This window comes from Durio zibethinus, chromosome 24 (assembly GCF_047325235.1).
Source record: "Durio zibethinus cultivar Kanyao isolate XHJ-2024 chromosome 24, ASM4732523v1, whole genome shotgun sequence".
NCBI lineage: Eukaryota > Viridiplantae > Streptophyta > Magnoliopsida > Malvales > Malvaceae > Durio > Durio zibethinus.
Window position 1 is genome coordinate 20361250 of NC_143185.1, and position 16445 is coordinate 20377694.

The 16445-nt window shown below is 35.8% G+C and overlaps 4 protein-coding genes across 4 annotated transcripts; 3 read left to right on the forward strand and 1 right to left on the reverse strand.

Annotated features, from left to right (window-relative positions):
* The first annotated feature begins 56 nt into the window (after positions 1 to 56).
* On the forward strand, positions 57 to 1889 carry LOC111317167 (small ribosomal subunit protein mL103 (rPPR7)-like). The gene has a single exon (XM_022919563.2). It carries the CDS (start codon positions 355 to 357, stop codon positions 1567 to 1569), a length of 1215 nt encoding a protein of 404 aa, XP_022775298.1. The 5' UTR covers positions 57 to 354; the 3' UTR covers positions 1570 to 1889.
* Positions 1890 to 3068: 1179 nt separating this feature from the next.
* LOC111316233 (uncharacterized) lies at positions 3069 to 6230 on the forward strand. Its single transcript, XM_022918249.2, has 8 exons — positions 3069 to 3366; positions 3519 to 3607; positions 3701 to 3757; positions 3854 to 3916; positions 4007 to 4072; positions 4675 to 4761; positions 5335 to 5428; positions 5544 to 6230. Exons 1-8 carry the CDS (start codon positions 3213 to 3215, stop codon positions 6035 to 6037), a joined length of 1104 nt encoding a protein of 367 aa, XP_022773984.2. The 5' UTR covers positions 3069 to 3212; the 3' UTR covers positions 6038 to 6230.
* A 2546-nt stretch (positions 6231 to 8776) lies between these two features.
* OFP7 (ovate family protein 7) lies at positions 8777 to 10455 on the reverse strand. Its single transcript, XM_089753737.1, has one exon. It carries the CDS (start codon positions 10144 to 10146, stop codon positions 9061 to 9063), a length of 1086 nt encoding a protein of 361 aa, XP_089609863.1. The 5' UTR covers positions 10147 to 10455; the 3' UTR covers positions 8777 to 9060.
* Positions 10456 to 14434: 3979 nt separating this feature from the next.
* On the forward strand, positions 14435 to 16342 carry LOC111317171 (putative polyol transporter 6). Its single transcript, XM_022919566.2, has 2 exons — positions 14435 to 14667; positions 14811 to 16342. Exons 1-2 carry the CDS (start codon positions 14571 to 14573, stop codon positions 16208 to 16210), a joined length of 1497 nt encoding a protein of 498 aa, XP_022775301.2. The 5' UTR covers positions 14435 to 14570; the 3' UTR covers positions 16211 to 16342.
* Positions 16343 to 16445: the final 103 nt, after the last annotated feature.

The window sequence follows — 16445 nt, forward strand, 5'->3', positions numbered from 1 at the left end:
TTTAATGAGTGTTAGAAGTTGGAACCATCTTAAGATTTTGAGAAGAAAATTATTTCTTTATATATTTATTATAAAATTTAAAAATGAATTAATTCACTTTACAAATATAATAATTAATTCTTTTTGTAAGCATACAATTGATATAAAGGGTTAAAAATATTTTTTTATACATAGTAATAAATTAAAATATTTTTGTGAAAAAAACACTCAACCAATATATAACACGTGTTAACCCCAATTGGCCAATTCCTCTAAAACCCTTTTAATTCTCACTTGACCATTTACTCCAGCTGCCCTCGTTTCCTAGCCCACCCTAAAACCCTAACGAAACCCCCGAAGCTTCCCTCCAAGAAGATGTCATCTTCTATTCCTCTCCGTCTCCGCCACCTACGCCACCTTTCGACCGCTGCCACCGCAACTACTTCTTCTTCTTCATCCTCCATTTCGATTTCCAAAGCCAAAAGCAAACTCCGCACTGAATACGACCCTGACAAAGCCCTGGAAATCTACTCTTCGGTCTCCAAACACTACTCTTCCCCTTCATCTTCCCGCTACGCTCAAGACCTCACTGTCCGCCGCCTCGCCAAGTCCCGCCGTTTCTCCGACATCGAATCCTTAGTCGAGTCCCATAAAACCGACCCCAAGATTTCTGAGGAACCCTTCCTCTCTACTCTCATCAGATCCTATGGTATCGCTGGCATGCTAGATCATGCCATTAAAACTTTCCATCAGATGGACCAATTTGGTACCCCGAGATCAAGCATTTCTTTCAACTCCTTACTCTCTGCTTGCAATCAGTCAAGGCAATTCGATAAAGTCCCCCAATTGTTCGATGAAATTCCCAAGAAATATAGTGGTGTCTCACCGGACAAAGTTTCCTATGGGATTCTAATCAAATCTTATTGCGAGGCCGGTCATGCCGAGAAAGGGATTGAGGTTTTAAGAGAAATGGAAAGGAAAAGCGTGGAGGTAAATGCAGTTACTCTTACAACTATTTTAAATGCTTTGTATAAGAAGGGAAAAGAAGAAGAGGCCGAGAAGCTGTGGAGTGAGATGATGAAGAATGGTTGTGAATTAGATGTTGCTTCTTACAATGTTAGGATTATGAATTTTCAAGGCGGCGAGCCGGAGAAAGTGAGGGAATTGATTGACGAGATGAGTACCATGGGACTGAAACCTGATACCATTAGTTATAATTATCTGATGACTTGTTATTGTAAGAATGGGATGTTGGATGAAGCTAAGAAGGTTTACGAAGGATTGGAAGGTAATGGGTGTAATCCCAATGCAGCAACTTTTAGGACTTTGGTGTTCTATTTATGTTTGAATGGCTTGTATGAGCAAGGTTATAAGGTGTTTAAAGAAAGTGTGAGATTGCATAAGATCCCAGATTTTAATACGTTGAAGCATTTGGTGGAGGGGTTGGTGAAGAACAAGAAGATCAAGGAGGCAAAGGGGTTGATCAGGACGGTAAAGAAGAAGTTTCCTCCTAACTTTTTGAATGCATGGAAGAAGCTTGAGGTGGAACTTGGTTTGGTTTCTAGTAATCCTGGTAGTGGTGAAGCTTAAGAGGCTAAAGAGTCCACAGGTTAGAAAGTGAGATTTAACTGTCTTTTGCTGGTGGTTGAGTTAGCTGCTTTCACTTCTTCTGCAGCTGAGACTGTTTTTTGGCTTGTGATGAATTATGCAATTAGCTATGTTAGTTTCATGTGAAGCTGCCACTGAAGCTTGAATGATGATATTTTTTAGTTTCATATAGTTTTTCAAATATCTATCCTGCTTTAATTGCAAGGATTGATGTTACATTTTGCTATTTGTTTGTTTTATTGGTCTACTTGTTTTGGAAGGAAAAAACATTCTAATAATCTACAATTCTCTTCTTCAGTGAACCCTTGTGTTCAATTATTTTATCCATAACATTCAACGTTTTTCTACCCTCATTTTCAAACTGTTGCTTGCTATTTTCAATCTGGTTGTCCTAAGCTCTTACTGCTGAAGGACCTCAGCATCCTCTTCAACACTAACTGAAAATTTCTGCTCTGAAACCAATTAAAGGCTGATTTTACATGTTCCCTGAAGCACTGATCAGAATTTCCACAAAGGTTATATTTGTTGACGGCTAAGGTTTGGTTGCTGTTGCTTTTACTTATGAAGAACATTTGGCTAATTTCCAAGACTATACTTGGTAATTTTGATTTCATGTGGAGCTTATAAAGCAAAATCAATTTAAGAAACAAATGCATAATAAATAATAAAACTATATCGTATAGTTTTACAATTATTACACTGCAAACTAGAGATATCAATTTTATTCATACCCAATGAGTAATCTTATTTATTTTTTCGAATGGGAGTCAGAATATGTATTTCATTGTGAGAATATAGATGAATATGATTTTAAATTTTTTATTAGATACAATAATAAAATTTTTTATTAGATACAATAATAAGGTCAAATAATATAGCTCTGGCCCATACCCATGCCCATACTCTAGATATATATATATATATATATATAAAATAAATTTTTATTAAATAATATAAATTATTATTTTAGATTGATTTGAATTAATATATTTCTATTTAAAATACACATTGATATTTTTATTAAAAAATTATATAAATATGCAATATAAAAATTTTAAAAAAATTTTAGGGTTAAGGATTTTAAAACATTTTAAAAATTATATAAATATATTTTAATTTTTATTTATTTTTTAAAGCTACGGGAATGAAATTATTCATATCCATTAAATACTAACAGAAATAGAGATAAAAATGAGGATAAATTTAAAATACTCGTTAAATATAAATATGAAAATAATTATAATATAAAAATTTGAAAATAAAAAATACTTTATGCACCTCATACGCTATCCATTGCATTCCTACCACTAACCAGTACCTACTAAACAAAAAGGTTTTTTTTTTTGTTTTTTTTGCCTATAATGATGAACATTGGTACATGGCCCAACCAATTGAGAACAGAAAAGCCCACTATCTATTAAATGGGCCAAGATCAGGAGTCGAAAGCTAGAAATCGCCTCAAACGATGGGGAATGGACTCCATTGCGAAACGCAGCCCATTACTTAACCTTTCTTTCTAATTCTAGGTCAGAAACCAGAAAACGCGATAGAGCATAACCAGGGTTTTAGGAAACTACCCAAAGCATCAACTAAAGCAACGGGAAGAATAGCAAAGAGCAAAGCAAATGACGACGCGAATCGCTCCAGGAGTTGGAGCCAACTTGCTTGGTCAACATTCCGCTGAGAGGAACCAAGACGCCACTGCTTACGTCGGCAATCTCGATCCTCAAGTATCTGAGGAGTTATTGTGGGAGTTATTCGTTCAAGCTGGTCCTGTTGGTACGTTCAATAATCTTACGTTCATCAATTTTATTTCACCTTTAAGCTACTGAAGTTCAATTTTGATTCAGACATTTTTTCGAACAAGTCATATTATTGACGTTTTAATCAAATTAATTGAAATGCATTGCTTTTTTTTTTATTTGTTTCAGTTAATGTTTATGTACCGAAAGATAGAGTGACAAATTTGCATCAAGGATATGGGTTCGTAGAGTTCCGAAGCGAAGAAGATGCTGACTATGTAAGTCTTCTTCCTTCATGGACTGTGGCCATTGGGTTCCTTTTTGTTTTCTTATTCTTTTTGAATAATTAGGTTTATTTGTTTGAAATTTAGGCCATTAAGGTGCTTAACATGATTAAGCTTTATGGCAAGCCGATACGCGTAAATAAGGTATGAAATTTGACTTTGGTTACATTGGAAGTGGGAATAGTATTGCATTTAAAGAATCTTTTTTTCTATGGTTTTTTTTGTTTTAATTGATTTCAGGCGTCTCAAGATAAAAAGAGCTTAGATGTCGGTGCAAACCTTTTTATTGGGAACCTTGACGCCGTAAGTATTACCATATCGTTAGAAGCTTGGAGATGCCATCAAGTGCTACATTTCCTGTTTTAATTTGTGATTATCTGGTTATAATTTCAGGATGTGGATGAGAAACTTTTGTATGATACTTTCAGTGCATTTGGAGTCATTGTGACAAATCCTAAGGTACTGACTTTCTAATTTCTTATTTTCATTTTATATGATGGTATGCCATAGATTAATGAGCTATGCTTTCTCCGTATATGAAAGCATGACTACTTTTGCTTTTTTAGTTTTTGATACTTTGTTATCTCTTGATGTCATTTATAATTTAATCAACCATTGCACCAGTGTTAAAAGAGTGTTGAAGCTTGTAGATGAACAGTTGAACTTAAACCTTTGCCATTATAATTTTATTGGTGATTGATGTTGAGATGAAGTGGAAACCAGTGAGATTGACTGAGTAGGGTGGACCATGTATGTTATGAGCAACCAGATTTCCTTAGTGTTGGTTTTGAATATATTTGCATTGTCATGGAATGATGTAATCTATTAGATGGACCAGAATGCTCATATTCTTTATTTTTGTTTCTGGAGAACCGAATGATATGGAAACTAATATTATCTTGTAGTCTCATTCTGCTCATCTCTTGAAAGGCATTTATGGTGGGTTCAGAAAGTGAATAAGAAGTTGACTATATATTTAAAATAGTTAATTTCTTTTCACAATATTGTTTGTTCTCCAAAATTTCAAGTGGGTTCTGATGTTTACCACTTTCTGACATCAGATAATGAGAGATCCTGAGTCCGGAAATTCACGTGGTTTTGGATTCATCAGCTATGATTCATTTGAGGCGTCTGATGCTGCTATTGAGGTATGTCTACATTGCCACTTGCATTAGCTTGAACTGTTTTTAAGATTCCATGATTCCATCACGTGAACATTTTTTTTTTGGACAAGGAATTGGTTTCTATTTATCCAAGAAGCAGTTGAAAAGTGTTACATAGCAACAGTTCCTGCCGACGCTATGTGATTTCAAGCGAACAGGGAATTAACAGTTCTCAATAACTAACTCCTACCAACATACAACATCAAGAAAACATTAAGAAAAGATTAAAGAGTTTAACCCCCAAGCATTGCTAAGACATTTGGATGAAACTTTGATTTTGTTTTTTTGGTATTATTGTGAGTTTCAAAGTAACATCATTGTTTACATTCTGGCTTCAATTGTTTGGCAAAACTTCAGTAATTAGTTGGTTTCTTGGTGTTAGTTTTTAAAAATTTAGAAGAACTTGATATCGTTGACAAAGTTATTTGCTAATTGGAATTAATTATTGCTGTTGTCAGTGCATCCCTGGTTCAATATGTGATGTGACAGTCTAAAAACCTTTGATTTTGTTTCATCTATCTTGCAAAATGTGTTCACTTTTACTCTTTGATGTTGCAGGCAATGAATGGCCAATACCTCTGTAATCGTCAAATAACGGTTTCTTATGCATACAAGAAAGACACCAAAGGGGAGCGCCATGGCACCCCAGCTGGTGAGTTTTTCCACCCCCACGCCTTCCCCCTTCGTCATTTTTCCTTTTTTGATGGCCTTTTCCCAATAGATCGATATGTAGATTTTGAAATTTTTTTCTTCATTCTCTTATATAGAGAGGGTATTGGCTGCAAGCAATCCAAATGCCCAGAAGAGCAGGCCCCATACCTTGTTCGCAAGCGGACCTCCAACACTCCCCTCTGGTTCCCAGGCCAATGGTGCTCTAGGAGCACCAGTGCCTCCACGACCTTTTGCAAATGGTACTATTCCTCCTGGCCCAATGCCAGTAGTTCGTCCTCCACCACCTCAAAGTGTACCCTTCCCACCAATGCAGCTTGCAGGACAAGCGCCTTGGCAGGGTCAACCACAGCAACCAGTTCAACCAATTCCGCCTCCAGTCATGCCTCCGCCTATGCAATTCAGACCACCTCCACCAAACATGCCACCACCACCTCCACATTCAGCTCTTTCAAGGCCTCCCCCACCTATGGGAATGGGAACACCACCTGTTTGGCCCCCACCACCACCACCACCACAGCAAATGGGTGGAAGGCCCCCTATGCCACAAATGTCAATGCCACCCCCTCCCCCACCTCCATCTGCAAGTTGAAGATCAGTCTGTTTTCTCTTTATTCACTAATTGTAATGCATTTTGTTTCTCATGGTAATACAAATGATGATATGAATTGTTCTCTATTGCTGTATGAAGACCTAAAATCTAACTTCTTCCATAACTGCGTATTCCTCACTGTTAATACAATGTCTTAATGCGAGTTTCGTAGATTGACTCAGCTTTTCAATGAGCTACGAGTTGTAAAAGTGATGGAATAGTCGATTGAGTCCTGCAAAATATGTAGGTAAACTTGCTGGCCTAAAAGTTGGGCTAGAAAGCCATTAACTCGTATTGAGCCTAAACAATGTATGCGAATTGGTTATTTCTGCTGGGTCTAATCTAATTTAAACATTTCAAAAAAAGATGAGACAGATATGATGATGATGATGTGTTATTATAAAAAAATAAAAATATTATGATCTAAAATTTTCAATAATAATTATATATAAATTTAATAAAATTAATAAATATATATTTTATATTTTTATATAAAATATTATCCGAATATATCAATTTTAATGTAAATTTATATTTAATATATTATCAATATATAAATTTTATATATTATCAATTAATTAAATTATGATAATTTATTAATAAAATGAATAAGATAATAATATTTTATTAATGAATAAATTAGTTTAATTTGTGCTATTTATTTTAAAAATTAATATTTATTTATTAATAAATTATTATTATTTAATTTATTAATAATATATAAAAATATATTAATAATGTATCAATATAATTTTTTTAATATTTTATATTACTCAAAATTTAACCGTAATAAACAAAACAGATCTCCATGTAATTCTAATTCTAATCTCAAATCCCAAGGTTAAAAAAATTAGGAAATTCCAACGTCGAATCAGCCGTGAGCTTCCGTTACTACTGAGTCACAGCAACACGACGGGATTAAACACTAAACAGTAAAAAGGGTGAGCCAGCGTGCTTGGAAACTCGATATATGTCGGATATATCGGAGATTCGAAAGATCAAATCTCAAGCTGCCCAAAGAGTAAAAAGTAATTTTCTTTTTTTTTTAATTTTTATGGGAAGAAGCGGGCATCTTCCTCAGTTTCTTTAGGTTGGTAAGGAATCTCTGATACCGTGTATGCTCTTCTTTATTGACATAATCCTTTACTGGCAGTTAAAATGGGTTTTCTGAAGCTATGGCAATGGCGTGTCATTTACGAAACTCAACTGACCCAATCAAACCACCAGCTTAGTTAAACTGCATATACTTTCGCTTTTACTGAAGTATTGGGTCCGTGACGCAAGTGGTTAAAATGTAAAATTTTTTAATATAAAATATTTAAATTTAATTTGTTATAATTTTTTACTAATAAATGATTTATAAATTTAAAAAATTTTTAGAAATTAGTAAAAATTTTTTAAATTAATTTTAGAGATTTACATTAAATATGATATATTATTTATTTTGATTCAAATTTTTTATAATTTTACTTCGTAAAAAATATTTTATAAATTTAAATTTAAAATTTTATCAATATATTATAACAAATTTTCAAAAATTTTTCTAAGATTGATTGACACATTAACAGTTTACACTAATTTTAAAAATGATATAATTTTTCGTGCTCTTAAATTTTTTACTGGCAAAAAAAAATGTTTTTGGTCTCACCTTCACTCCCTATCTCAACAGAGATAATAAGCGGTGATTGATCATCAATAGACATTGATATGCACTTGCAGCAGCAGAGGGCAGTTCAAAGCCCAAGCCTACTTTGATAATTAAACAATATTTTTCTTAATCAAGAGTCTAATGTACAATTAGACTGCAAAGAAGAAAGACAAATGAAGTCTTGATCTTCTACACATCATTTTTCATGATTATGGGACATTAACCAAATGATTTTCAATTTTCTAGCCAATTAATAATATATTAATATGTCAAATAAAGAATGAGGGTCCAATCCAAGTCCTTCATTCTCTGGTTTTGGGGCACTTTGTCCTAAAGAGTGATAGCTTGGTCTCAGCCAATTAAGATTTAAGAGTGAAACAAGTGGTTGATCAGTTAGAAACAAAAACAAAAAAACATGTGCAAGGGAATAATCGCCGTGCAAAGCGGAGACGATGGAGATTGATGGCATCAATGTCCAAATTTAAGCAACATGTATCATTTCCTGGACTGTTTTTTAATCATTAGCCAATCCAGTTTTGGTCAATAATAATAATTATGCATCACTTGTTTATTAGCTGTGGAGCACCTTTTCATTTTTCCTTTTTTTTTTCACCGTGCGGAAATTGATCGAATCCTCCTGAAAATTTCGATAAAATATAAATGATGTATTAATATTTATAAAATTATTTAAATTTTATTTAAATAAAATGTAAATTAACTTTAAATTTGAACAATTTAATTTATTAATCTATTCAAATTTAAATAAATTAACAAATTTAATCAAAATTTTAAATTTTGATATATTTTTATTATTTTATTTTTATATATAAATTTAATTTAAATTCCAATTTACACACATAATCGAATATGAAACTCAAAATATATTTTTATTAAATGAGTTTAATAAAACAAAATTGAATAGCTTAATTTTTATTTTAAATCGAACTGAGTTTCCGTTACATTAATTCCACTCGGTTTGTTTAACCCCTAGTTCTCGCCACCTCAACCCTTTCGGGGCTCATATTTGGGTTCAATCTCTTTTTTCAAACAGAATGTTTCTGCAAAAATGTAAAAACTAAAGCCTGCAAGTTAGAAGGTGCAAATGGAAGGAAGCATTGAAGGCAGGTGAAATTAAAAAGTAAAATGCAATAAATACAAGACAGCAAAGGGCATTGCAGGCCTCGCCCGCATGCAAAGACAGCACTAACTTTGGCATAGCTCTTAGGTATGGACACATTTTCTTACATTTGGCAGCCAACTTGAAATTCATACATGTAAATTTTGTGGTTGATTGCATGATATAAGGACCGAGAAACTGCCTTTGCGCTTGATTGAAGGTCAAATGGATCTGAATGAATTCACATATTCATTGATATTAAGATTTAAGAGCACATGAAAGTCGAAAACTGGTCGATCTACGAGAAAACAAAGCCTCCCAAATCTCAACAAAAGCCTGGACTATAATCCCATGATGATGCCTTGAATTCAAAGACAAGAAACAATGCAAGAGCTGTTCCAAGTCTTTGTCTTCAAACATTTGCTTCTGCAATATCATCTCCATCATCGACTTCTTAAAATCCTCGTATGGGTCCTCCGATTTCTTCACCACAGCAAAACTCTCCCTTACTTTCCCATCCACCGTGCACGGTATCATCCGTTGCAAAAAACTCGACAACCTTGCCGGTGATTCGCTCTCTGACGACGATAATCTCACCATCACATTCCTCTCTTTCACAGCGTACCTTTTTGCCTTCTTAACTTTCTTTTTTTTCTTATTCTTTTTATGCCTCGTAGGCATCGTTTCGAGTTTGGTTTCTGAGTTTGCTTTGAACTCTGAAGAGGAATCCGCGGATAAGCTCCTAGACGACGAGACTAGGGTCTCTGTTTCTTCGTCGTTAATGTCATCGTCGTCAAAACTTTCGCTGCTAAACAATCCGCTGTCGGCTGATGAGGTGCTTATACGGATTTTTTGCGTAGTTCTCTTCTTCTTGTATCGTCGTTTTTTCTTCTCCGTGTTGGGAGGCGGTGGAGGAGGAAACAAGTCGTCGTCATTTTCGGAGGTATTGTAGATTTTGCGACGAGGGGTCTCGTCATCGTCGTAAACTTTGGCGATAACGTGCCATCTGTCTTCTTTTTCCCAGTGAAACTCCGGTGTTGGTGGCGGTGGCGATTCACTGCAGTCAGTTTCAGAGTAGTACTGTGCGGATGATCTTGATCCGAGGCCACAGCCGATTGACGAGAACGCTGAAGAAACGTGGCGTTTGAGGGAGGAATAATGAGGCAGCTTTAAGGTTGGTTGTGAGGATGGGGGTAAATGGAGGGTGACATGGTTGGGATTGCCTGAAGAAACTCTGAACACTGAAGGGACAGGATTTGATGGGAGATCAGAAGGGTCTTTTGAACGGCAAGATTGGAATGAAGGGAAGACGCGGGATATCTTAAGCTTGAAACGCTTCGCCATATTTTTTGGTCGATTTCTGTTTAGATTTGTCTTGAAGCGATATGCATTGTCCAAGACCAAGACATGTTGTCTGAGAGAGTTAGGCTTATATATACATAGGGAAGAATGAAGATCCGGGGTTTCTTTGGCTTTTTGTTTGTTAAAAAAAAAAAAAGGGAATGGCAAATTTATTGGTTTCCGTCATCTGCTACAGGAAGTGAAATAAATGAACTTGGAGTGCTACAGCTTCTTTTGCCGTAGGGAAACTACAAAAACCAGCGAGTGTTAATGTCATGTTGAAGCAATAATCAATCTGCACAGCTTGTTTTGCTCACCTTTCCACGCTATCTTGGAAGACCGTGGTTTAATTGATTAAAAAAAAGTTATTTTTTCAAGTTGATATATGTAGGAGATTCACCAATCACAAGCAATAATTTTATATATCATTAAAGAAAGGATTATTGTAACTACATGTTGACTAATCTTGAGTTATTGAGCTTATGATCACCATGTTTTCAAGGGACTAGAGCTACTCTCCCCCACTTTGATAGTAACTGATCAATAGCAGCCATGTTCATCACAGCAAATTTTTTGTTTTCCCTTTTTCTTTTCAAATGGTGAATAGAGTACCAGGTGATAAAGCAAAAAAGACGATCCAGGGCCAGGAGGGTCATCACACTGCCATGGGGTAACCTAATCAATAGCAATTATGGCGATCACTGCAAAATGTTAGGATTCGATAAGTCGTTCTCATCAAAAGTAGTGCTCATAGGCCATCGCCTGCCTTGCTAAAAGGATCAAGTACGTGTATCCATCTAATTTCTACATCTCAACCAAATAACCAACCCCTGAAGCTCGTCCTTAGTGAGCATTTCAGCTCGATCGGGTTCATTTACTGCTGTACCACTGTCATTTTTCATTGCTATGCTTGAATTAAAAGTCTTCGGGACGCACTTTATTATCCTTTTATTAAAGTTGGTTTGCTTGAATTATGATATAAGTTCTCCATAGGCGGCAGAGGAGCCTAATGGGAGCTGCCTGAAGCTCCAATCATATAAACCCTTGGTATAATCGCCACCTCATAAAGTTATTGTTCTTGAATGATGGGTAAAAATTTTCACTGCTAGCGGTTTAGGCTTCACATAGTCCAAAAGAAAAGAAATACACTTAAATTAAAGCAACTTGTAAGCAAGTGTTGTCCTTTCGAAGTTGATAGTACTGGGTTTTTTTATACATACGAAATGAAGTAAGGAAGAGTAAACGCGTGCAACAGGGGAAAAGGTTGGGGGGGCCTATCTTTTGTATTGTAAAGGGTTGTTAATATAAATAAGTCTCTGGGGCACAAAGTAGACTCTAAGAAAGTCAATACGAAGAAGCTCCTCCTCTAGCACGTGGTGGGGATCCAAGGAAACAAAATCATCCAAATATTTTTTCCTTTATTAACTTTTAAAGGGACATGGATCATTTTTGAAGCTTCTTTTGCACTCAATTGTCTCCAACATGATTGCTTCCCTGGGCTCCCCAAACTGGTCAGACCTTAACCCTCATCTGAGACCAGAGTCTGTTTGCGCCACTCCCCAAGTCTCAAATTGTCGGTTTTTTGAGTGTTTTGAAATTTCGAACGTTAATCTATAAAAAGGCCATTTTAGTTGGGCTCTCTAACAGACGGATCCTGGATTCTTGGGTTAAGATGGCTCTATTTCTGAAGTGACCTCTGGCCTTGTAACTGGCTGTTCCTGGGAATTAGGCTAAATGGTTAAAGACTTCAAGCCCCACTAAGACTATTGAGATTTGAGACTTAAGACTTGGGTTCAAGTGATCATGGGGTCTGCTCAGACTGTGTCATAGTCTGATACACAAGTCAGTAGACAATTGGCTAATATTGTTGCTAGTTCATGGATTGATATTGTTTGGTCCATCTTTTCTGTCCAAGAAAGTGGCAGCCCCAGTCTTCTCCACAGGCTCCATAAATATATTGCAAGGCCTAAACTTGAAATTTTGATTATCAATTGGGCCATAAACTGAAAGGGATGGGCAACGAAGCAGTCTATATTAAGCACAGCAAAATGAATTGCAGGTTCACTAGGCACAATAATCTAAACATTAGTAAAGTTATTTAATCAGGTTCTCAATCAAAGAATCAATAATTAACTTAGACATCTAGTATTATATTGTTCCTGATAGATCTCATTTAGTTCATGGAACTATTAGTTTCAATCAATTTCAAACAGTTTCAAAGTAAAAAAGTTACATTGCAGGCTCATAATAGGGTGGTTCTTATTTTAGGCTACAAAATATTCCAAAGATCAGCTAAGATTCTGTCCGTAACATTTGCTGGCAAAAACTTTAACGCGCAAAATACACGAAAATCTTCCCCTATTAGTTGAAAGTTGAAAGCAACAGGTCCTTTTTTCAGGTAAGTTTAGGTCTTCGGAAAAGCCAGTATACTCGCCCACTTTCATACACTAATTTGAACAATAAAAAGGTACCAAAGATGTGACTGTGACAGAAAGTTATCAGATCAGGCAGGCTGGTGATATTTGATATTTTCATCCTGTTTTGGTCTGGAATTAGAGAAACTCCTACCCTAACTAATGAAAATAAACTAAGATGGTGGGTGGGATTGTATTGGACTTTACTAATATTAGATGCTTTGCCTTACTGTTTATTGTCTGATGTAAAGAAAGATATTATAATATCTACCTTTGGTCTGATTCTGATGTAATGGAACCAAATTGACAGTTTGAAAAGAAGAGTGTCAAGCTTGCTACAAGTTGACTGCTTTTAGGTTTGGCCTACCAGGACTTTGCGAATCCTAACAAAAACCTGCATGGGACAGCCAAAGTGTTGAACATGACATTGAATTTTTTAACACAAAATTTCCATAAATCTGCAACATGACATATTGACATATGAACGAAATAAGCATCACTTCTGAACTCATTATCAACGAAATGGAAGTGTTTATATTAATTTATTTATACACGAAGAAGACTAAAGCTCTTTTTCTGCGTACAGCAGTTACTTGATCCATCCGAGAACTTCTGCTATAGGTTTGAAGCGCATATGGTAAACTCATTTTTTACTTCTCTAGAAAAAAAAAATGAAGATCTGATTCTGATCAATTTGGTCACGTCAACCAGCCAGCCAATAATCGGCTAGACAATGTTGACTAATTAATAACAAAGTGGGCTGTGGCTGCATTGGCCAATCTCTATTTGCCTGATTCTGGCGACTTTTTGGCCGGAAGGATTTGAATTATTTATTTTGCAGCTTCCAACCCACTTGAGGCATATGGGTCAGTAGGTTTTTGACTCTGCTGGATGCATTGTACATTCGATGTATAAAAGGGATATGGAGACCACTTTAACCTGGACTTGCCACCACAAAAAACTCCCCACGACCGATACCTTCCATTTTCCTAATGTGAAATCCATTACTGCTATTTCACCTGTCTTAGTGGTGACGTCCTTGTATATGTATTATTAGACTGTAAAACTGCTTGCCAAATTCACAGAAATGGAATATAAAGAAAAAGTCCATTTGCTAATTCCAACTATACGACGAAATTGGGTTTCAGGGATCGCCTTTCGTTCCATGAAATGATTTGTCAAGCAAGCCTTTTGTTTGTAAAACTGAACTAAACACGAGATCATAGTACATAATTCATAATTAGACCTTGAAGCAATCTATTTTAATACAAAAAATTAGAATGCCAAGTAAATACCAATGAACCACGAACCGACAATGAAGAGATCAGATTCATTACATATATAGATATAAATTAAAAAAAAATAGCATGCATTATTTTATGGATAATATCTCATAAAAGATGTAATCCAACAATTTTTGCATCAACAATGTTGATCTGTTATCTCAATAAATCGAAATGCTTAGTCAATGGGGCATCAATCTGTTGAAAATATAGGTCAGATTGCTTGGCATTCTTATCCAAATTAAATAAGTAAATAAGAAGTGCTGAAGAAAGGTTAGTCCAATAGATAATGACAATATCCCAAAATTTCATAAAAATATGGAATTAAGTCAATCCTCCGAATTTGGTCAACTTTTCCAAATTACAAATTACAAATTAATTTATTTCTTTTAAAATTGACCTAATTAACTGCAGATATTTGGTAATTGGCTTTATAGGATGATCTTAATACGATTTCATTTTTATTAAAAACTATGAATTGGTGAAAAGTAATGTTTTTTACTGGATGTTTAAAAATTATTTTTTTTTGGTGTTTTTTTGGTTTAAACTGTTTTTAAAAAATTACATGCTATTTGCCTTAAATATCTACCTTTTGAGGTGATCCAGATATCGTTGAAACCCTTTATCTCATCTCATTTGTCTATGTATAGTCAAGCTTTGGAAGATTATTGTCATATGTAACAATTAACAAAGAACTTGTACGAAGAAGCTCAGAGAGAGTTAGGCTTCAATGGCAACCGAGGGTGTGGAAAACCAGACAAGCTTCAACAAATATGCTTGTTCTTGCGCTCTTATTGCATCTATCATCTCCATCATATTTGGTTATGGTAACCACTTATCTCTCCTTCTTCATATACACGTATTAGAGCCAAGATGCAATTTAAGTTTCCATTGCCAAGTTTATATTGACATGCATTATAGCCATCATGTTCATCTAATTACGAAAAGTAATTGTCCAATTGTTTTTCAGATACTGGAGTTATGAGTGGAGCCATGATTTTTATAAAGGAGGATCTCAAAATTAGTGACGTCCAAGTAGAAGTCCTGGCCGGAATTCTAAATATATGCGCCCTGGTTGGTTCTCTGGCAGCAGGAAGAACATCTGATTATATTGGACGTCGATATACAATTGTCTTAGCCTCAATAATTTTCCTGCTTGGTTCAGTTTTAATGGGTTATGCCCCAAACTATGCCATCCTAATGACCGGAAGATGTACTGCTGGGGTTGGTGTGGGCTTTGCCCTTATGATTGCTCCAGTTTACTCAGCAGAGATTTCATCTCCTTCGACGCGAGGTTTCTTGACTTCTCTACCTGAGCTTTGCATCAGTTTTGGCATCTTACTTGGCTACACATCCAATTACTTCTTTGGAAAATTGACCTTGAGACTTGGCTGGAGGATGATGCTTGGGGTTGCAGCTATTCCTTCACTTGCCTTAGCATTTGGCATACAGAAAATGCCAGAGTCTCCCAGATGGTTAGTATTAGAAGGTCGTTTAAGAGACGCCATGAAAGTCCTGTTACTGGTTTCCAACAGGAAAGAAGAAGCTGAATCTCGGTTTGAGGACATAAAAGTTGCAGCTGGAATAGATGCAAATTGCATTGAGGATGTTGTCAAACCTCCTAGTATCCATCACGGTCAAGGCGTGTGGAAAGATCTTTTGTTAAGGCCTACACGTACCGTACGTTGGATTCTAATTGCGGCTATCGGAATCCATTTCTTTGAGCATGCAACAGGCATTGAAGCAGTTGTTTTATATGGTCCAAGAATTTTCAAAAAAGCTGGAGTCACCAGCAAGAACAAGCTTCTGCTTGCCACAGTTGGGGTAGGTCTTACTAAAACAACGTTCATCTTAATAGCAACATTTTTTCTAGACAGAGTTGGGAGAAGACGTCTTTTATTGACAAGCGTCGGAGGAATGGTTGTAGCCTTGACAGGGTTAGGATTTGCCTTGACCATGGTAGAGCTGCACTCCGAGGAGCAGCTTTTCTGGGCATTATGTCTAAGTATTGTATTTACATATACTTACGTAGCTTTCTTTTCTATAGGGCTTGGGCCCATCACCTGGGTTTATAGTTCTGAGATATTTCCTCTCAAGTTAAGGGCACAAGGGGCCAGTATTGGTGTGGCTGTCAACAGGCTCATGAATGCCACAGTTTCCATGAGCTTTATCTCAATCTATAAAGCAATTACCATAGGAGGTGCATTCTTTATGTTTGCAGGACTAGCTGTAGTGGCCTGGTGGTTTTTCTTCTTTCTATTGCCTGAGACCAAGGGAAAGACCCTGGAAGAGATAGAGACGCTCTTCAGCAGGAACAAAAGGCCTATAAACGAAGGCTTAGAAATTCAGCCCACAAGCAATAATGTTTAGTAGGACTTTGTACTGTTGACAGTTAAATTTAAAGCAAGAACTGGCATTTTCGTGTTGTTTTCTATGTAAAATGGTAGTGTTTCTATGCAAAATTAAGTTGGATCAATGTTGATTAAGTTACTTTCCATTTCATTTTCGGATACATTTATTTGCACACTTACTTTCCAGTTTCCCCCTCTGATCTCTCTCTCTCGCGTTCTCTTTCCCATTTCTTATGGGTGGGATCTGAAAATGA